Raw genomic sequence first — 23404 nt, 5'->3', positions numbered from 1 at the left:
TCTCCTAGAAATCGCCGCTGACTGGACCTTCTAGAAACTGCCATGTCAGACCGCGTCATGCCCAGAGTCGTGCCCATGTCTCCAGCCGTGACCAAATAAAAAAAATGCAGAATTCACCTGTTTTATCACCAATTCTGGAAAGTAAGGATCTGCACGAAAATAGACATAACACAACCAAATCAGCAGCAATAACTTCACAAAATCGAAGAAATAACGAACAGATATTAACGATTCTGAACACTCATCAAATTCCCCCTCACTTATCTCATGCTTGTCCTCAAGTATGATTAACCAAATCAGTCAAAAACTTCATTAAACGTTCTTTGTCAAGTTTCATATTCAAGGAAGCAAGGTAGAGACCACAATAACTATTGAAGTCAAGAAATCAATCAACTGAACATCACCAATTGAAACAAGTCAAGTGCAATTGTAATATCCATTCATTCATAAATCGTAATGCTCATAACTCAATACCTTACCGGGATTCACTCAAATCACTCAATGTGTTTGGGGTAAAGAAACGCTCAATGTCAGAATCGACACGATATTACCATAAGCCTGCAAGTAAATCAAATCTCCACTACTAATAAGAACAAGATGCATAAATCAAAGGGTCTTTTATTGGTTGTAACGTGGCTTAGGTAAAGGTGGGGAAAAGGCTAAATATATGGCTAAAATTCAAGGCAAGGAACTAACAAATAATAATCTCAACTCCATCAAAACATTAAGCACAACAAGATAAAAAGACAACATATCAAACAACAATTTTCTCGTCGAAATGCATTTTTTCTTTTTCACACTTTTGTTGTTTTGTTTTCCATTTTTTCTTTCATGTCTTTTTTTCGAACAGTTTTTTTTCTTTTTCGAACTGCTATTTTTTTTCAACATTTTTTGTGATGGAGAATACAATGGTAAAATTATTCACTTGCCCTGAAAAAGGTAGAAAAGAGGGATAAAATAAAAAGGCTCGGGTTTATGAACATGGTGGAAACAAAGAAATGGAAATAGGCTCAAAAGTGGTTAACTAAGGGAAAATATGCATGGGTAGGCTATTTAGTGGGGAAACGGAATGGTTAATCCTAAGGTGCCCAAATCATTTTTAAGCATCATGTTCATGTGTAATCTCGACAGTATTTAACATGCAGGTTCTAGAATACCAATGCCAAATTCGACACACTCAATCAAACAAAATAAGAGCCAAAATGATATGCTCGTAAAGGCTCAAATCTCACCAAATTATTTTCATGCATTGAGCTAATCACATTTCAACCAAAAAAATCATGGAATATCACAAAAATACCAACTTATCACAATCCATGCTATCCATTATCAAGAATATCATAACCTAAATAATCATGTGTTCCCAAGCAAGCATAGAATTCCAAAAAATTTCAACAAGACAAAGATAATTAATGAAATTTTCGACCAATTCAACCAACACATACTAGATTCAAAGCATAAAGATAAGCGAAATGAAATTCAATCCTACACTCTACTCCCCCTCACTTAAATCGTTTTGCCTCAAAACGAAAAAAAAATTAAAGTGCAAGAGAAGGAACAGAGTACTCCCCGGATTTACTATCGACCGGTCTCCTTAGAAGTGTGCTAACGTGCACCGTTACATGCTCCTAGGGGTAGAATTTGGCATTGTTCGGACGATAATCTCTCAATTTTTCGTTGTTTAAGTTTGAAATTCCTGCAAAATTAAATAAAATATGCTTAATCGAAAAAAAAATAAAAGAAAAAATAAAAATATAACGGAATTGAAAACAATGGGTTGCCTCCCATGAAGCGCTTTATTTAACGTCATTAGCTTGACGACTTGGTTCAGACTACAGGTTCTTCCAAGTTGAGATCTTCAATTAAGCAAACTTCGTTATTCGCATAATATGGTTTAACCCTGTGTCCATTGACTTTAAACCGAGTGCCCGAATTATCTTCAATTTCGACTGCGCCATGAGGAAATATTCCAGTTACTGTATAAGGTCCGTTCCATTTTGACCGAAGTTTACCTGCAAAAAGTTTTAATTTTGAGTTAAAAAGAAGAACTCTTTGCCCGATAGAAAAAGATTTAGAAACAATTTTTCGATCATGAAATTCTTTTGTTTTGTCCTTATATATTTTTGCGTTGTCGTAAGCATCTCTCCGAATTTCCTCAAGCTCTTGTATATGTAACTTCCATGTTTCGCCAACCGCTTCTAGCTCCATATTGCACTGTTTTACGGCCCAATACGCCTTGTGTTCTAACTCGACAGGTAAATGGCACGGCTTACCGAACACAAGGCGGTATGGTGACATGCCAATAGGTCCTTTGTATGCAGTCCGATAAGCCCACAGAGCGTCAATCAATTTCAAGCTCCAATCCTTGCGATTTGGCTTAACTATTTTCTCAAGAATCATCTTGATTTATCGGTTTGAAACTTCCGCTTGTCCGTTAGTTTGCGGATGATAAGCCGTGGCAATTCTATGATTCACTCCATGCTTCCTCATAAGCACATCAATTACTCGATTGATGAAGTGTGTGCCACGATCGCTTATTATCGCTCTCGGTGTACCAAACCTGGAAAAAATACAATTCTTTAGAAATTGAACAGTAGTTTTAGCATCGTTGTTGCGAGTGGCCTTAGCCTCCACCCACTTCGAAACATAATCAACCGCAAGAATTATATAACAATTGCCAAAAAGAAGAAACAAATGGACCCATATAGTCAAGTCCCCAAACATCGAATATTTTTGCATATATGTATAGGATTAAGGGGCATTTCGTTTCTTCGACTCAAATTACCTGCACGTTGACAATTATCACAAGTTTTGCAGAACAAGTAGGCATCACGGAAAATATGAGGCCAAAAGAATCCGCATTCCAAGACTTTATGAGCAGTTCGTTTCGGTCCAAAGTGTCCACCACACGAATAAGAATGACAAAAATTTAAGATTGAGCTTACCTCGCTTTCAGGAACACATTGACGAATTACCTGGTCTGAACAATGCTTCCAAAGATATGGATCATCCCAAATGAAGAAACGAGATTCTCTCTTAACGCGGTTTACTTCGGCTCTCGTTAAATCAGATGGTACCTTCCCTGTAGCTAAGTAATTAACTATATCTGCGAACCAAGGTATTGATGTTTGCGCAATCATCAAGATTTCCTCAGGGAATTCTTCACGAATGGGAGAATCAACCGCAGTGATTGGAAGCCGGCTTAAGTGATCGGCTACTAAGTTCTCACATCCTTTCTTATCCTTGATTTCCAAATCAAACTCTTGGAGGAGCAAGATCCAACAGATTAGTCGTGGTTTCGCCTCCTTTTTGCTGAGCAAGTACTTCAAGACTGCATGATCGGAGAAAACAATAACTTTAGTGCCAAGAAGATATGATCGAAATTTATCTAATGCAAAAATAATGGCAAGTAATTCTTTTTCGGTTGTTGAATAATTCCGTTGTGCGGAATCCAAGGTGCGAGATGCATAAGCGATAACGTGAGGTTCTTTCCCGATCTTTTGTCCGAGCACAGCCCAACGCTTCCATCCGAAGCATCACACATAACCTCGAAGGGAAAGTCCCAATTTGGCGGTTGGACTATGGGTGCCGACACTAACTTTTCCTTCAATACGTCGAACGATTGTTGGCATTTTTGGTCGAAATTGAAGATTTTATCCTTCTGTAATAGCTCGCACAATGGTTGTGCCACTTTAGAGAAGTCCTTAATGAATCTACGGTAAAAACCTGCATGACCAAGGAAAGAACGAATTTCCCTCACCGAAGTGGGGTAAGGAAGTGAACGTATGATATCCGTTTTCGCCTTATCTACCGCAATTCCTTTGGACGAAACAATATGTCCTAGAATCAAACCCTTATCAACCATAAAGTGACACTTTTCATAATTCAAAACAAGGTTAAATTCTAGGCACCGCCGCAACACATTTTTCAAATTTAATAGACATTCCTTGAATGAATTACCGTAAACAGTGAAGTCATCCATGAAGACCTCAATACCTTTCTCAAAAAAATCAGAAAAAAATACTAATCATACACCTTTGGAATGTGGCAGGTGCATTGCAAAGTCCAAAAGGCATACGTCGGTAGGCGAAGGTACCGAAGGGGCACGTGAATGTCGTTTTTTCTTAATCTTCAGGTGCTACTGGAATTTGAAAGAAACCTGAAAATCCATCAAGACAACAATAATGAGATTTACCGGCTAATCGTTCTATCATTTGATCTATAAATGGAAGAGGAAAATGGTCTTTCCGAGTTAACGAATTCAACTTCCTGTAATCGATGCAGACTCTCCACCCATTTTGAACTCGTGTTGGTACAAGTTCTCCTTCAGAATTTTCAACCACAGTAACTCCAGTTTTTTTAGGAACTACATGTATCAGACTTACCCACTTGCTATCCGAAATTGGATATATAATATCTGCATCTAGGAGTTTTTGTATCTCCTTTTTTACCACTTCCATCATTGGTGGATTCAGCCGGCGTTGACCCTCACGTGTTGGTTTTGCGCCTTCTTCGGTTTTAATTTTGTGCATACAAGTAGATGGACTCAAACTTTTTATGTCAGCGATGGTCCATCCTATAGCCCCCTTTTTTCGGCGTAAAACCGTGATCAAGTCTTTTTCCTCCTCCTCGGATAACCCTTTTGATATGATTATTGGCAGAGTGTTGTTTGGTCCGAGGAAGGCGTATTTCAAGTGGTCAGGCAACTGTTTAAGTTCAACTTCGGGTGCCTGCAGAACGGAAGGTAAGATTTTAGAAGAAATCAAATTCAATTCTGTATGATCATAATTCACGTTCTCATCATGACCCTCCAGCTCCCTGTATATATCAAAAGAGAAATTAGTCTTTAAAAATTCGTCAGCCAAATGATCAATTGAGTCGACAGAATTTAAACTTTCCACTTTATCAGGATATCTCATTGCCTTATATACGTCAAATTTAACGATCTCACCGTCAAACTCCATAGTTAAAATTCCGCTTCTCACGTCAATTTTTGTGTGTGCAGTGCTCAGGAAAGGGCGCCCCAAAAGAATATCGGACGATGTGTTCGTGCGTTCATTCTCCATGTCGATTATATAAAAATCGGCGGGAAATATCAAGTCGTTTACTTCCACCAATACATTCTCCAAGAGTCCTTCAGGATAGATTATTGATCTGTCGGCAAGCTGTATCGAAATCTTTGTATCCTTCAAAGGATCGTTAGTGACCATTTTATAGACAGATAAAGGCATTACATTAATTGATGCACCAAGGTCACACATAGCTCGTTTAATCTCAACCTTACCAATTTTACAAGGGATTGCAAACATACCTTGGTCCTTCAGTTTGGGTGGTAACTTTCGTTGGAAAACGGCTGAGACGTTCGCTCCTAAGCTTACTTTCTCGACTCCGGTAAGCTTCCTCTTTGTCATACAGAGATCCTTCAAAAACCGGGCATACCTTGGAACTTTTCGGATAACCGCTAGGAGAGGTATATTAACCTCCACTTTCCGAAGTATGTCTAATATTTCCTTTTCTTCGGTTTTTTTATCCTTTTTAACTAACCTTGATGGAAAAGGTGGTGGCACGTCATAGGGAGATGGTGTCGGATCGTCCACTTGTTCTTCTTCATTCTTATTCTGGGATCCTGCGTCATTGGTCTTCTTTTCTTTTTGGACTGCTTGGTCCGATGGGATAGGTTGCGCTACTACTGTACCACTCCGAAGGGTGATGGCGCTAACGTTTTCCCTCGGATTCACTTCAGTTTGAGACAGAAGTTTACCTTGTGACTCTAATCTCCCAACGGTTTGAGCCAGTTGGCTCAATTGCTTGTCCATCTCTTGGAAGTGGGCTTCAGTTCGGGTCTGGAATTTCTCCTAGGATAGTGCTAACCTTTCGACAATCGATTCTAGTGATGTCTTCTGCGGCTGTTGTTGTGGTGAAGGTCTCGCTTGATAGCCTTGATTCGGTCTCGGGTTCTGCGCATAACTGAAGTTTGGGTGATCCCTCCATGATGGGTTGTATGTATTACCGTAAGGATTGTAAGCTTTTTGGGGAGGTCCCGGGAAGTTTTCGACTACGTTGACTTGAGCTGTTGCATCGTCTTGAATCAGTGTACAACCGTCTGTTGGATGATCAGGCAATGCACATATTCCACATACTCGGTTTTGTCCTATCTTTCCTGCAATAAGAGAGTTTACGACTTCAGTTAACTTATCTATTTTACTTTCCAAGGAAGATGAACTTATCTCATGAACCCTTCGAGAAGGTTTATTATTTGCGCGGAACTGTTGGGAATTTGTAGCCATCGTCGATATTAAGTCTCTAGCCTCGGTAGGAGTCATATTCACCAAGGCTCCACCGCTAGCAGCATCGATCATCTTCATTTCCAGGGGAGATAATCCTTCATAGAAGTATTGAATGAGTGTTTGTTCGGTTAGCCCATGTTGTGGGCAACTAGAACACAACTTCTTAAACCGCTCCCAGTAGTCGTAGAGCGACTCTCCATCAAGTTGCTTGATTCAAAGTATTCTCTTTCGTAGTTCACTTACTTTTGTCGCAGGGAAAAACCTGTCAAGAAAAAGACGAGTCATTTGAGCCCATGTAGTTACAGAATTAGGAGGAAGATAAAATAACCACTCCTTAACCGAATCGGCTAAGGAAAAAGGATAAGCTCTAAGTTTTATTTGGTCATCGGTTACTCCCTGTGGTGTCATGCTAGAGCAGACCATTTGAAATTCTTTGAGATGTTTGTGTGGATCCTCGTTTGGCAATCTGCGGAATGTAGGGAGGAGATGAATAAGACCGATTTTCAAGTGGTATGGAGTTTCGCCTTGGGGAAAATTAATGAACATAGGTCCTTGTTCAGTGGGTGCCGCAGCTAACTCCCGAATAGTAGGTTCGGTCATCGGATTTGTATTACCTGAATTTGATCTTTCTTCTGGATCTAATTGTTGTCTCCTTCTTTCCCGAAGTGTTTGTGTGTGGAGTCTCCTAGCTTCAGCTTCGATCTCTGGGTTGTACTCCACTAATGTGCCCGGATTAGTCCTGGTCATAAATCAAAAACAAACAAAAATTAGTTACTTTGGCGAAGTCCCCGGCAACGGCGCCAATTTGACAACTGTCGTTTTGGATGTCAAAATAATTCCTTATTCTCAATCAATAAATTAAGGAAATGCGTAGCAAAGAGAAGTAAGGGTCGATTCCACAGGGACTTAGAAAATTATAAATTTCTGTCTGAATTATTTATGCCAGGCGTGAAACAGTAAAAATGAGGGGATTTTAGTAAAAGATAATAAAGTGATTAAATAAAAGTAATTAAAGTAAAAATAAGAAGATGAAGATTGTGAATAAATACGGTAAAAGTAACCTCAAGCTTTGCTTTGATTCAATTTCCTTTAGATCATCGAATAAGATTTTCTCTTCGGGATTCACGTCGGTTACTTTGTCTACAAGGGCTATCCTTGTGACTCTATCTTGTATGCCGAATACCCAAGGCAATATTTGATTCCGGCTTCGGTAGTTGATTCTAACAACATCTATTGTCGTAGATCAAATACCGTTTAAGTTCGTGGCGACCGACTCGGATTGTTGTTTCTATAACCGTCAATTCCGATCTCAATTCCCTCTTGGTGAAGCTATCTCACCAAGTGTGTTCCCAGGAAGTCGAATTGCTTTCTATAAGCCGAATCTTCCTCCTACACGTTTAATCGCAACAACCTCTTGACCAAAGTCAATCTTTGATTTTTGAAAACTGTTTTGATTTTGAAAAATAAGCGCAGAGATTGAGAAAGAGATTCCGAAGATATTAAGGGACCGTTTCAATTCTCCCGTTGGAATTGAATCATCGCGACAGCTCTCGGCTTATGAAAAGTTTAGCTAAGCCTGACAAAAGTCATACTTAGCATAAAAATAAAACTTGAAAATAAAGAAAAATAAAAAGAACTTGAAAAGGAAAAGAGAAAACTTTTATAAAAACTAGAGAGAAAAGAAGAATGTATTCTGAATGATGTGTTTAGGCTTACCCCAAGTGGGTATTTATAGCCTCTCAAATCCTAAAGGATAAACAAAGAAAATAATAAAATAATACAAAAGATAATTGTTTTTAAATTTAAATTCAAACTTAAACTAGTCTCCTAATGCAACTCTGCTCGTCAATCTTCCAGAAGGCGTGCAGACGAAGTCTCCTAGAAACCGCCATTGACTGGACCTTCTAGAAACTGTCATGTCAGACCGCGTCGTGCCCAAAGTCGTGCCCATGTCTCCAGCCGTGACCAAATAAAAAAAATGCAGAATTCGCCCGTTTTATCACCAATTCTGGAAAGTAAGGATCTGCATTAAAATAGACATAACACAACCAAATCAGCAGCAATAACTTCACAAAATCGAAGAAATAACGAACAAATATTAACGATTCTGAACACTCATCAAACCCCGACATCCTATAAAATTCCTCTAACACACATAAGATTCCCGCAACAGACTCCATATTACCTTTGGCGAAAATTAACAAATCATCCGCAAAGCTCAAATGAGTGAGCCTATCCCGTTTACATTTGGGATGATATCTAAAAACACCCCCTCAACTGCAATGTCCAGCATTTTAGAAAGAACATTCAAGACTAGGACAAAGATATAGGGGACAGGGGTCCCCCAAACTTACACCCCTTGCTCCTTGAAAATAGCCTTCCAACCTACCATTTATAGAATCGAAAAACAAGAAAAACCAACACACCCCCAAATCCATTCAACAAACATACTAGGAAAACCATACGCCTCCAGAACACGCAGCACAAAATCCTAATTGAGAGAATCAAAAGCTTTTTGCAAGTCTACCTTAACCGTATGCTTAGGAAACAAAGCTTTCCTCCCATAACCCCTAACCAGCTCCTGTCCCAAGAGAGCATTATCAATAATATTTCTCCCCTGCACAAAGGCAGACTGGTTAAGAGCAAATATGTTAGGCAACCACCTCATCAGCACCTTCGTAATACATTTTTATATTACTTGGCTGCAAGAAATAGGCCTAAACTCCCTCACATTGCTAGGATTTAACACCTTAGGCTCCAGAGTAATTGAGGTAGCATTAAAACCCCTCAATATCACCCTTGAACGGAAACAAGTTTGCTTCCAAAACATCCTCTCCAACAATTCCCCACGCCGAATAATCCTTCACCTTTGTTTTTAGGGTCAACTACATTAAATAATCCTTTAACGTTTAGTATATTTATATATAGTTATTGACACAATCATTAAATCTTGTATGAACTAAATGACCTACGAAATAAAGAAATTATTGTTGTTCTTTGAGGACCCATGTTCGAATACTGAACGTTCAATGTCAAAAGATTAAGAGTTATTTATAAGCAGATATGGTCTAATACTTAACTCAGATTAATAAAAAAAATCATTAAATCTTTAATTCATTATTATTATTATTATTATTATTATTATTATTATTATTATTATGTTTTCTTTCATCTGTTATAGTTAAAAAAAATTGAAATGACATGTTAGTATTTTTTTCTTAATAAAATCAATTTTTAAAATCAATTTTTCATATAATTTAAAAATAAAAAAATTTCTAATATTCTAACATGCTAGAAATCAACATTTCATTTCCCTTTATTGCACCGTCATCCTCAGTATCAATGGGAAATCTCAATATAATCCTAGTTAGTTTTTATGGAATTTGAATTGCCTTACCCATTGCTTAGACAAAATCACAGTTGCCTTTTTGACAGCACCTAATATAATCATATGGAAAAAAATATGAAAAATATTGAGTAACTACAAGATCATGTGTAATTCCTCCAGTTTAATTTAGTTAAGAATCGAATCAATGCATTGATTAATCCTTCTTGTGTGGACTGTGCAATCTGCAATGAAGATTGAAACTCCCGATTATTTGTTCTGTCATTACAAGGTGATGTGGAGTACATGGTCGAGATGGTGTGCTCTATGGAAGATCTCCTTCATTATTCCGGGTAACGTCAAAAGCCTGAGCAGCATATGGCGTAACCAGTCGATTAAAAATGAATCTTTTTGGATTCTGACTTCTTCGGTATAGTTCGGTCTATTTGGCTTTATCGAAATGACATAATTTTCAATAAAAAAACCTGCTGTGAGAACCAACTATTCGATCAGGCCATGATGAGAATTGGAATTTGGAGTAAAAGCAAATGGCATAGCAAGTTCCCTTCTGTTGCTGATGTTGTGAATTGTGTTTGGGCGTCCGTTTTAGTCCTGCTGGTTATTTCTTCTCCATAAATCAGTGCTTTGTCTGTATTGAATTGGTTGTGCTGTTTATGGTTTTGTGCAGAGTCAAAGGCAGATTGATGGATTTGTGGGAGTATACTTATCTGCAGCATCGTGTAGAGGCAATTGTATGGTGTGATTAAGACTGAGTTGGGTCTCGGTTGAGAATGATGTATTAGTGGTCTGTGCAAGACTTAAATCGGGCAGAGAAGAATGTAAGCGAAGGGGTGTCCAATTTGTATTGAATTATAATTATGGTGCACTCTTTTTTTTCCGTCACTTAGGATTATGAAAGTTTTTTAACAAGGCACATGTGCTCAGTCTTTCATTTTGTACGTAATTTTTCAGTACAAAACTAAATTTCAAAAAGAAAAAGTGCAACTTGAAATCAAACAAAATTAGAGTTTCCACAAAATCGTTTATGCTCTCAGTTACAATTCATGACTTAAAAGTAAATTAAACAATCATAAAAGCTACAATACAACCATACATAATTGAAGGACTATTTAGGAAATTTAGATTTAGTTTGTTGGTATAGATATCAAAATATGAGTGTTAATATTGTAGGAGTAACACCGATATCAATACCAATTTGCATTATATGTCTTCAATTCTCAGTATCAATATCAAATTGTGAGTATCGATACTGTAGAAAACTTCGAAACCAAAAGTTGACAAGGATCTAACGATATGCGGCCTTCAGCTATATATATAAAATAAGGATGTGCAAATTCGGGTACCTGGGTTTTGGGTAATTGATTTCTCGGCCCGTGTCCCGACTTGGATGTTGCGGGTACTCGGTAATCGGGTATCCAAATACCTTTTTTTTCTTCAAATTATTTATTAAAAAACACACACAAATTTAATGTCCGAAACTTCAAATTATGTAGTCCAACATCCAAACATAATTAAAAAATGTTAGTCCAACACCCAAACATAATTAAAAAATGTCATGTTAGCATCATTGTTCATTTTTGAACATGGGTGACCAAAACAAAATCAAAACGTAACGATAGGTATAATTTTGAAGAAAAAAAATAGAGTAACCAAAACATAAATTAGATAATATATAAGTGACCAAATAGGTAGTTTACCCTAAATAAAAATATATATGAATTATATTAGATAATATATAAGTGACCAAATAGGTAGTTTAGTAGTTTACCCTAAATAATAATCGAGTGACCAAAACATAAATTAGATAATATATAAGTGACCAAATAGGTAGTTTACCCTAAATAATAATCGAGTGACCAAAACATAAATTAGATAATATATAAGTAACCAAATAGATAGTTTACCCTAAATAATAATCAAATGATCAAAACATAAATTAGATAATATATGAGTGACCAAATAGGTAGTTTACCCTAAAAAAATCCCTAATTGGATACCCAGAAAAATTCAATTTTGTGACCTGGACCCGACCCAGGAAATGTCGGGTTAGGTACCCGACCCGGCCGGGTAATTTTTAAAAAAAATTACCCCTAATATAAAGAGAGTTAGAATTCACTTACACAATGTAAAACTCTTTAATTTTATACAGATTTAAGACTACTGAGTTTTATATAAATTTAAGACTATTTGATGCTAAGAAATTATACACGGATTTAAGACTCTTTAATTTTACCAGATTAAAAAATTAAAGAGTTTTAAGAAATTATACCGGTAAGACTATTTGATGTTAAGAAAAAATTGAACGATCGGTTTTTTTATCGGATTAAAAACCGATTTTTTTTCAAACCGGATAAAAAATCGATTTTTTATCCGAAAAAAATCCAGTTTTTTAAAAAAACTAGATTTTTATCCGAAAAAATCCGATTTTTTTTTTTAAAAACCGGTTTTTTTACAAACCGAAACCGATTACACCATCCGGCCCTCCAAACCGGTTAAGATCCGATCCGGTTTTTTTAAAATCCGATTTTTGGGTTGGGGAAAAAACCGGTTATACTATATGTGTATAATTTTTGAGTTAGAAATTATACACGGTTTTTAATCCGGTAAAAAAACCGGTCGTTCAATTTTTTCCCAAACCGGTTATACTATCCGGTTTTTAAATATCCGATCCGGTTTTAAAAAAACCGATTTTTCCAAAATCCGATTTCGAATATTTTTTTAGGCAAAATCGAATATTCGGATTTTTTGTGCACCTCTACTTGTCCCTCCCAATGTTTGATCTTGACTTCATCCCTGTATAATAGGATCCTATCCCATATATATAGTTCAACTTCAACTGCGCCCTTGATGGAACAAGAAACTTCATGCTTAAAACAATTTATAATGTTAACCAATGGCCAACACATACAGCAGCAGTAGTAGCCATGAGAGGGCAGAAAACAAGCACAAAATAAAAGTTCCATTAAACAAACACCTCCATATTACACGATATTCAGATTTCCACATAGAGCTCACCAAGCACCAACCAAGATCCCGCTTGTTTTATTCGGTTGCAGTGACGGAAAAACCTAAGATGACACGAATTTAAGGGTGTTAGCCTTCTCCTTCAATGTGTCAAGAAGGCTGTCAAAGCTTTTCTTGAAAGACTCCACTCCCTCGTCTTCCAGCTGCGAGCCGACTTTGCCCCAATCAATCCCCAACTTCTCTAGTGCACTATAGATGCCTTCCGCTTCAGACACATTGGCATCTATCGTCCTTGAAACCGTGCCGTGATCTACGAAGGCTTGGAGAGCTTGGTCAGGCATGGTTGAAACCTGCAACCACCACAAATGGCCGAAGAAATTTTACCAAAACTCAAGTTGAAAACAAAACTTTATCCGACAAGAAGATAGCTCACTGTGTCCGGTCCAATAAGAGGAGCGACATATAGTGTGTCTGGGTAGGCAGGGTTCTTGACACTAGTTGAGGCCCACAGCAACCTCTGTTTCTTGGCACCCTTCTTCTCCAAAGCTTCCCATCTTGGACCAGAGAATTTCTTCTGGTAGAGCCTATATGCCAGTGCTGCTTGTGCTACCGCAGCCTAAAGAAGAGTGAACATACCATGACGTAAGCGAATTTTGACATGTAATTCGGTACATATTTGAAATGTACACAAGTGTATATTGCGGTTTAGTTACCTTTCCTCGGAGATCAAGGGCTTCCGGTGTTCCAATCGTTTCGAGCATTTTGTCGATGAGGGTGTCTACCCGACTGACAAAGAAGGAAGCCACACTTGTAACCCTGGAGAGATCACTCAACCCAGAAGCCTCAAGGCCATCCAGGTAGGCATTGATGACAGCTTCGTATCTAGCAAGTGAAAATATGAGCTGCATATACACATAAGAAATGAAAATGAAGTTTAGAACATAAAAGAAACTAATAAAATATGAATGTACATGCAAGATACGTCCAATATTTTCTAAAACTTCAGCGGAACAAACCCAATATTATAATGCTGCAAACAGTCTCATGATTGCAAAGATTTTCTGATCAGATGAAAACAGTCATCGAGTTACAGCTAATGGCACATTTAAATGCTAGAATAGGTAAAAGAGTAGATGCTGATAAGAACTTTCGTAAAACAGACTAGTGAAGCACCAAGACTACATCTTCCACTCTAATTTAAGCAAGGGAAATCGGAAATACATACGGTAACATTTACACTTATTCCATTCGTAATAACTTCCTTGATCGAAGGAATGCATGGTGCTGTTGCGGGGATCTTAATGTACACATTGGGACGATCAACCACTTTATGAAGATATTTGGCTGCCTCAATGGTCCCATTAGTATCGTCAGCTAGTCTGGGAGAAACCTCAACAGAAACATAACCATCACCTCCATCTGTTTGCTCGTAGATTGGCTCAAAAAGTTTGCAAGCATCTTGAATGTCCTTCACCACTAACTCCCAATATGCACTTTCGATATCTTTCCCCGACTGTACAAGTTCCCTACAATTTCCAGCATTTTTAAAAGACATGACTATCCAAAAGAGAAAATGATATTATCAAACATCAAGACATCATGATGACCAGGCAACTAAGTTATATTCATTTATTTAGCATCACTTAAAACAAGGGTTTCACTAAGCATACCTGAATTGGTCATTGTAAGCATTCGAAGACGATATAGCTTTCTGGAAAATCTGCAATAACAAATTTAAGACTGTAAATCAAATAGACAAATGCCAAAAAAACCTAAAACTACAGATAAAAACACAAAAGCATAGCCGGTAGCATTTACCGCTGGGTTGCTAGTGACACCTCTAACCCCACTTTCAATCAGCGGCAGCAAATCGGTGACCGGCCGACAAAGGTTGTCATACCATGGACTCTGCCCCTCTTTCTCATAGAGATCATGCAAAGTAGTCCTCTTCAACGAACTACCATTTCCATCAACAAGAGAACATCTAACACTACAAATAAGAAAACACAGTTGGAATCAGAGCAGACAAAATGAAAACCAATCAAAGCAAATTCATTTCCAAACCAAATCAAGAAATGGGATCAAAACATCTACATGCATCAACAACAACAACAACAACAAAAAACCAAACCTTTAAAGAAGACAAACTTAAATAAACAAAGGGCTTCGACAAAAATAGTAGAAATACTTACACCAAGGAGCTCTTGAAAGGGTGGTTATTGATCGAGGACAAGGATGAAGATGAAAGCAGCTTGGAGTTGAAACCGGGCCTGGCAAGGAACCCAACGAAGCATTTAAGAGAGGAAGAAGATCTGGGTTTGATAGATGATGAAAGGGAAGCGGCTGGGGTGGGGTTAGAGAGCTTGGAAATGGTGGCCATGGAGAAAGAGCAAAGGGATCACAGGCTGAACTGAACGGATGTTGGTGAAGGTAAAAATTGTATCTTTTTTTTTTCCCTGACTTTATAATTCAACAAAAGAGAATCGGATTGAGAGTGGCGTTGGGTTTTAGATATATACGAGGTGGGGTTGGGGGGTAGGAGTAAACAACTGCACCTCACCTAATTATATTTCTATATCCATAGTAAAGTTTTATATTTTTTAAGTATATTTTCAATAAAATGTATATCCTTAATTAAGTATTTGCATATAAATTTATTAATCTTATGTTTAAATAATTAATTAGTTCTTTTTATTATATTATTTAAATTTTATATAAAAATATATCTATAATAATAATAATAATTATTATTATTATTTAAGAGAATAGAAACAATTTTAGTTATTTTAATTACATTATTATCCAGTTAGTCTATAAGGTTAATTCAATAATTAAATATATTTTTTTATATATAAATACATATAATTTTATTTATTTAAACTCTAAAATTTAAAAATTTAAAATTTAAAATATAAATCCAAAGTCCTAGTATCTATAATATAAATTTTAAATAAAATATATGGTATTAAAATATATATGTTTGTATGTATTTTATAGTTTTTATATTAGATAATTTTTTCTAAAATATTATAATTTGATTTATTAATTTATTTCCAAACATTAATAAAAAAAAATAAGTAATAAACTACTTACTTGGTAACTTATCTGTTCTTATATTTTTATTTAGATCACTTAAATACTTTTTCAAAAATTATATGTAATGTTACATTTTTGTTTCTATTTAATATTTCATCATTAAATTTTATCGAACTTATCGAAAACAATGATATAAGTACATATAATAATAATTTTAATCCCTAAAATTCATATGTTCTATTAAATTAATCTTAATTAGATAAATAATTAATAATCTTATTAATTTAATACTCGTTTTAAGTTGGTGAATTCATCTCTAATGAGGGCATGAATAATACGTATTTAGTTTTTAGATCTCAACATCGATACCCTTGTGTGGGTAGGTGAAGTGGGTTCCATTTGGGAATTGGAAAGGTAGGAGGAAGGGTAATTTCGGTAATGAATATTTCATCTATTCCAATTCCTCATCAAATTTCATCTATTTCAACAACTTTGGCTTCATAATTTAATTTCTAACTTTTTGCAAGAATTTATCTTCTAGTGTTTTTCTTCTATATAATACAAAATATTCATCCTACTATTCATGTTTAAAATTATAACAATTCCTTTTAATAAATATCATTTTCAATATTCAAACATAAAATTTAGTTTGAATACAATTGTTACTTAAAATAATAATATCATGATTAAAATATGGTTAAAGTATATAAATAGTCCTCAAACTTTTAAAACACTTGCATTTTGATCATCCAACTTTTAGAACTATTGAACTTTTAATTCGTTTTCAATAAAATTTTATCCGTTACTTCTTTTTAGTGTTTGCTGATGTGACACTTAACTCCTAGTGATCCCCTTCTCCTTCTTCTCATTCTCCTTCTTCTCATTCTCCTTCTTTCTTCTTCTTCTTCTCTCACACAAGATCTCACCTATAAAACCTCACATCTCCCCTGCTTCTCTCACCCAAAAACAATAAGGTGAAAACAGGAACAAAGATGTTAGAATTCAAGTGATTCAATAATTATAGGGTGAGAGAGAGAAGCATGAGAGATGTGGGGTTTTACTAGTGAGATTTTGTCTGTGAGAAGGAGAATGAGGTGAGATTTTGTACGTAAGAAAAAGAGGAAGAAGATTTTGTATGTGAGAAGAAGAAGGTGGTGGTTAAGGGGAGTCAGTGGATGTTAAGTATCACATCAATAAGAAGAAGAAGGTGATTAAGGAAAGTTAGCGAGTGTTAAGTGTCCTATCAACAAAAATTAATAGGAGATAACAACAAGTATATTATTGAAAACTAACTAAAAATTTAATGACTATATTATAAGCTTTAAAAGTTGGGTGAAAAAAATGCAAACAACCTAAAACTGAGGAATATGGTAAATTTTATTTAAATAAAATAGTTTTTATTAACAGGGCTGCTTTTTTTTTTAAATTAAGGCAACCAAATTTGAATTCAAAATTCAAAATCTTAAGTCAATTGATCGTAGTCCCGATATTGAATCCCTCAAGCATAGAGAATCAACCAATAAACAATAGCCTTAGCAGCTTCAATCTCTAAAATCAACCAATAAACATCTGCTAAAATGGAAAAACCAACAGATGATGAGTATTTAAGTATTGTACCTTATGTGAAAGCAATTTCAGAAAAGTAACATCAACAGATTATTGCGTACAAAATGTTGAATTCAGATTTTTTTTTTTACTACTGTAATTTCCATCAAAATTACCATGAAAACTTGTAGCAACTCCCAACTCGGATATTGTGTTATTATGTCACAAATGCATGCCGGAATTTCGAATTTCAAATCACTTAATCTTCAGCTGACCCAGAAGTGTGATGGGGAAACTTTTCCCAGACGTCCTCCCATGTTCTGTGCCCATCGGTCACGGACTTAACCACCGAGGCAGCCTCTTCCACGCTAACACGCACTTGGAGCTTGCTGTCTCTCTCCCGGATTGTCACATCTGTCGTTGAATCAACAGTAATGGCAAACGGCACACCAAGCTCATCTGTTCTAGCATACCTTTTACCAATTGACGTACCTGTTAATACCAAAGGGATCAAGGGATGAGTTAATGGCCATGTATAACTGAAACGATGGAAATGCCAATCTCAAATTATACAAACAACAAAGTTGCTATATCGATTTAAGCTTTCAGTTTCCTCCATGAAACTTTTCAGGCAACAACTCTTAAATGCACGGAAAATTTCAGAGGAAAACAGAGAGGGCATACAAATGCAGGAACATGGGAGATAGATTAAAGAGGCATCAGTCATGTTTAATCACAGATACCTGTAATGTCTATCTTATGTGAGATTCCAGCAGCCGTCAATGACTTTGAAATAACTTTTGCAACATCCTCGTACTGTTGATTTGAACCAGTGGAAATACAGTACATTTAATAGGTGCCACAAGAGGAGGAAACCGGAAAACATTCAACTGCTCATCTCCAGCTTTACTTGGCCTTGTGTAGAAAGAGTGCTCGAAAAGGCAATAAATTATCCGCCCAATTCCAAAGGACGGTTCAATCACAGATGGTGTAAAAACTCTCTGGTGTTCTTTCTTTTTCTCCTTTGAAATTGAGACCATATTCCTTTTGATGGGCACATTTTTGCCAAGAGTGCAGACATAGAATTCCACCTCCCCTTTGGATTCCAAAGCTGCCTTCATTTCCAGAGCTTCTTTTTCATTCATCGCCTAACAAAAAAGAAATGCATGCATGAAGTGATATGGTGAGACAGCACATGGTATCAAAAAACCTATTTTATCATTTACCTCCAAAGCTTCGACAACATTCTTTTGGTTTCCCTTGAATGCAAGGCCCAGTTCTTTCTTCACAGGAGCTATAACCAGTTTCTGAAAATAGGCCTCAATTTATTTACGACTACACGAAGTAGAACTAAAAGGATCTTTTCATGCATTATAAATATATAAACCATGTAATCTTAACATTAGCCTAATATATGAAAATGATAGGGTAAATCTGCAAAAATACCTCCACTTCTCTAGGTTCTGCAAACTTCTCAGCAGCCACAAGCGGGACACTACTTTTCTCCTGGCATAAACAATGAAATGATGCTGCTTGAGTAAATCTATTTAGTATACAACTATACATCATATTTGCACAGAAAAGAATAGTTTTTCCTTTTATGTTTCATCTAGCTTTTGATAGCATGGCCGGGTATCAGATTACTCCTAAACAGCAGAATGGATAAAAACCAGATTTAATTTGATAAAATTAATTATGACCTCCCGCTGTTCCTCGTGGAACACTCTCTTCATTTGGCACTCCAAAACATAACCAAGCTGACCATCTTACCCTCATAAATTATTATATTAAGATATTTTACAATAACCACCTTATTAAAATAAAGAAAGATAAGATGAAGACAAAGACAAGATTACCGAGTGAGCACGCAAGTCATAAGCAGACCTGTCTGCAATACCAACACATTCAATCCAACCATACGAGCATTCGATCTCAGCATCCCAACAATCTGCAGCATAATGGGCCATTTCATTGGCAAGATGCTGTCTGAACCGTAAACGGTCTTTGTCTATACCAAGACGACTTAGGAAAAGATAAACTCTGCCAATAAAGTAGCCAAGGGTTTCATTGTTGACAATACCCTACCATAAGCACAGTGTCATCACAAAACGGTACGGAGAGGGATGTTAAGAGGAAAAGTGAGATGGTAAAGCTTCGACCAACCTTTGAAACAGCATCACCAAGACGGATTTTCTTTGCAGATTGTCCAGACATTTGCTCTTCTCTTGGGAACATCAGGAACTCCAAGTCCGCAACTTCAGTGTATTTTGGATGAGACTTATCTTCAGGATCAACAAAGTGCTCAATCTCAGCTAGAGTGAATTCTCGAACCCTCAAAAGTCCTTGGCGAGGGGATATCTAAACATATAAAAAAAATTATAAGCATATATCTCTCTGACGTTGCATGATATAATGTATCTTAATGAGAGCAACCATCTTAACAGCCAAGAAAGCAATAATCCGAGAAACACCAGTTTATGGGTAGTGAGTCAACTTCAGTTGTAAAATCCAAGCTATAAAGTTGCAAACGTACACAAAAAAAATCCAACGGGGGCATAAATCGACATATTTTAAGATTTCAAAGACAAATTTTAAGACCTCATTTCGGAAAGCCTGACCAATTTGGGCTGCAGCAAAGGGAAGCTTGTTCCCATTGTAATAGTACAAATCTTTAAAATTCACAAATATTCCTTGTGCTGTTTCAGGACGCATATACCTGCACCAGAACAAATTGCACATGATTCTTTAGAAATAATGCTTCACTTAAGCTGCATAATTACAAGAAGCATTAAGTTCTGAAGTCAACTAACTTTAGCACCAGCAGAATAAATAAGACACATGCCACAAAATACTAAATCAAATGCACTTACCCAGGGCTCAAACCAGAAGGACCAATTGATGTTTGGAACATTAAGTTGAATGGATAAGGATCTGATAGAGGATTCTTAGTGTCCGGAGCAGTAATACCATATTCCTTGATCTTTGCACCCAGGGCATCAGGCGACAGATCATCCAATGTAGCAAGTACATGCTTAAGCTCAGCAGCCTTCTCTGCACTGATGGTAAGGTCTTTTTGAAGCTTGTCATTGCAAAAGTCCTTCAGCAAGTGATCAGCTCGATAGCAGGTCCCAGTCTTTTTATCCTTAACCATAAGGTCAGTAAATTTTTCGACGTGACCAGATGCCTTTAGGACAACCTCAGGTGTCACACAGGGACAGTCAACTTCCAACATGTTCTCTTCCAGGACAAAGTGCTGAAAGACGGGTATTTCAAACAAGCTAAATTAGAACTTTTTAGGGTTTAGTAAATAATTGTCTTATGAACGTCCATCAACGCAATTAAGCAGGTATATACGAGTAAAGTGGCTTCAATTAGATTTGAAATAATCGAATCATAAACAGATTCGATTTGAATAAAGTTTAATTTATACTATCAATTCAGTAAACATCCGCATGCGTCCTAATTCTTCACTAATGCTGTCGAAGTAAATAAAATTCTCTAAAATTGCAAGAGCAATAAGCATGCAATACCTGACGCCAGAAGGTAAGAACGTTGGATTTAACTGCGCAACCCGGCGGTCCGTAGTCATAAAGCCCAGCAACGCCCCGATAAATCTTGAAAGACGGGATGTAAAACAAACGCCGTTCCAAAGTATTCACAGCTGCCTGACGGAAGGCTTCTCTGCTAAGAGCACCATCACCATCGCCACCACTAACAGCAGCCTGGAGCTGCTTCTCGATCGACGATTTATCAAGCTTCAAGTTGTTCAAAGCTTCGATTGCAGCGTCGATCTCCGGCTTGGAGGCTTTGGCGGCTTTGAGAGCTCTGACAGCGTTGCCCTGAGCTTCCACAGCTGATAGCTTCTCGGCCAGAGCTTTGCGGAGCGATTCCTCTGATCCGGCCATGGATGGCGGCTGACGATTGAAAAACGGAGGTACGGTTGAGCGTTGGGGTTTGGCGGTTAAGAGGCGTGAGGCGACGCGATTGTGACCGGAGGAAATGGATGACGAGATGAGAGTAATGATAAAGTGCATGCGAATCCGTCGACACTCAGTCTAAGAGTGTGGGTGTAACTAGGGTTTTAAAAAAGGAAATATCCAATTTGGATCGGAAACCAAATTAACCGGACCGATCGGTCCAAATCATTTAAAAAAAATATTAATTTAAAAATATAGGAGTAACATTTATTTTCATTGGTATTTCAAATTTACTAATTTTTATTTGAAGTACAAAATCTTCGGACTAAATATATATTTGGATTCAAGCAAAGATAATAATAAAAAACATAATTGTAGGTGTATATATAATGAAAAGAATTAATGAAATCAACTCTATATTAAATAATGAAATAAAAATTGTATTACTATTAAATAAAAATTAGAATTTATTAAAAGTATATTTATACTCAAATTATACTAATTAGTAATTAAAATTCCACTCATTTTATTAAAGAGATAATATTCATAAATACAATTAATGTTTACCACCACAATCGTAAACTAAACATATAATTAGGATATTCTTCATAATCTTTGACATAAAAAATTAGTCACTTAAGATTATATAAAGATCATACAAAGAAAATGTTAAAACTCAACTCAAAAAACTCGGATAAAAGATAATTATAAAAAAAATCTAATTGCATTGATAAACGAACCGCAAAAGATAATCAAGCTGTTGAAAGACTGTCGATAAACTACAATCAGAGTCGAACGACGTGAGAAAACTATCTACGAACACAAACCACATATCAAAATATAATTTGAGGGTCCAAAACGAAAAAGATCAATAACATGACAAATAAGTGTTATCTTGATTTGTCAATGCGACGTGAAATCCAACTATAAGAATGTATACACGAAAAGAACAATAAAATCACACAAAAAAATGTGTCAAGATATATAAAAAGACATTTATTAAGATGGAGAGAAAAATTACAAAGGTAATAAATGATAGAGATTACGTGAAAGTTATATCCACGTAACATTTATTAGATAGAACATTTGTTTAAGTAGGAGGGAAATCACTCGTATTTTAGAGAAGAGTTAGAGAAGCATAGTAACTTTGTAAGCACCCTAAACTAATAATAATAATAATAATAATAATAATAATAATAATAATAATAATAATAATAGAAGAGATGGAGAGAGAATGTATAGTATAAACTTATATTTGACATAGTTATGTTGGTGAATCAAATGGAATTATTTCATAAACAATTAGATACTCTTAATTTTGATTAAGTGATACAAAATAGTTTGTTTGATATTCCTTTACAGTTTTTGGTTTCTTAACATAATAATTTATATATATTTTTAAAATAAAATTTTAAAAAGTTGAAGATTTTGAAAAACTCGTTAATAAAGAATAACAATTTTTTAACAAGCTACTTAAAATAATTATTGAATAAATTTAAAGAGATTTAAACTTGAGACTTCAAAACTCTTACATATTTGGTTTTGATTTTTAATGGAAGTAGTGTTTGGAATTTTTAATATTGAAGTAAACAAGAAAATTTGTGCTAAGGCAAGATAAATATGAGCTCTGGAATAAGACTTGACAACCTCACATAAACAAGCTCTATAGGGGTAATTGGATAGGTTTGCTATGGCTAGAATTTATTCTATGCCTGGGATGATCTAAGTACTTTATTCCTATGCTACCCGACATGATTTGCTAGAAGTGTTCCTAGGTTATCTCTAGTAAGGAACCTGATAAAACTATTGCTACAAAAATATCTCTCAGCGTGAACTGTAGCAGTAGCCTATCGATTAAGTTATATCCCTTTTAGTCGTTTGAAGCTTTCTCATTATCTCTAGAAAGATTAGAACTGTCCCTGTTTAACTCCCTTGCTCATGTAGATCTAACCTAACTCTCTCGATATTAGGTATCTATACTTAGAAATTGACTATCTCTCGAAAGCTCTTACAAGACTAAGCATTTTAACAAACACACAATGAGCAAACAACATAAAAATCATGAAAATACTTAATCATCCATTTACATAAAATAAATATCATCCATAAAAAACATAACGCCAAATAAATTAGTTCATGGCGAGGCTAAGTTCACCATTCATCATTCTTAAGTACAAACCCATAGAGAAAATAAAGAGATAAAAGCATAAGGAGAAGAAAAATTCCTAAAGGGTTGTTACCGTGAAGCCTAAAACCACCGCCGTAAATCGCACAACGAGCTAGCCTATTTTGAGGGCCTAGCCGCTACC

At 36.0% G+C, this 23404-nt stretch overlaps 1 protein-coding gene and 1 pseudogene across 1 annotated transcript; both read right to left on the bottom strand.

The window, feature by feature from the left end:
* Window positions 1–12576: 12576 nt before the first annotated feature.
* Window positions 12577–15089, bottom strand: LOC120129278 (transaldolase-like). Its single transcript, XM_039146822.1, has 7 exons — window positions 14790–15089; window positions 14416–14587; window positions 14268–14317; window positions 13823–14123; window positions 13311–13499; window positions 13031–13213; window positions 12577–12947 (listed from the first exon to the last, which is right to left on the bottom strand). Exons 1-7 carry the CDS (start codon window positions 14975–14977, stop codon window positions 12702–12704), a joined length of 1329 nt encoding a protein of 442 aa, XP_039002753.1. The 5' UTR covers window positions 14978–15089; the 3' UTR covers window positions 12577–12701.
* Window positions 15090–17242: 2153 nt separating this feature from the next.
* Window positions 17243–21221, bottom strand: LOC120129275 (annotated as a pseudogene).
* Between the last annotated feature and the right edge of the window lie 2183 nt (window positions 21222–23404).

Source organism: Hibiscus syriacus, unplaced genomic scaffold (assembly GCF_006381635.1).
Source record: "Hibiscus syriacus cultivar Baekdansim isolate YM2019G1 unplaced genomic scaffold, ASM638163v2 tig00110483_pilon, whole genome shotgun sequence".
NCBI classification, from domain to species: domain Eukaryota; kingdom Viridiplantae; phylum Streptophyta; class Magnoliopsida; order Malvales; family Malvaceae; genus Hibiscus; species Hibiscus syriacus.
This window is presented reverse-complemented; position numbering and strand designations above follow the sequence as displayed.

Bases quoted from the DNA above. Each gene is read 5' to 3' on its own strand.
- LOC120129278 (XM_039146822.1), bottom strand. From the start codon at position 14,977: ATGGCCACCATTTCCAAGCTCTCTAACCCCACCCCAGCCGCTTCCCTT. The intron at 14,318-14,415 runs GTAAATGCTACC...TTGTTATTGCAG, and splicing joins GTGTCACTAGCAACCCAGCG to ATTTTCCAGAAAGCTATATC. The intron at 13,500-13,822 runs GTATGTATTTCC...GTGTATATGCAG, and splicing joins GAATAAGTGTAAATGTTACC to CTCATATTTTCACTTGCTAG.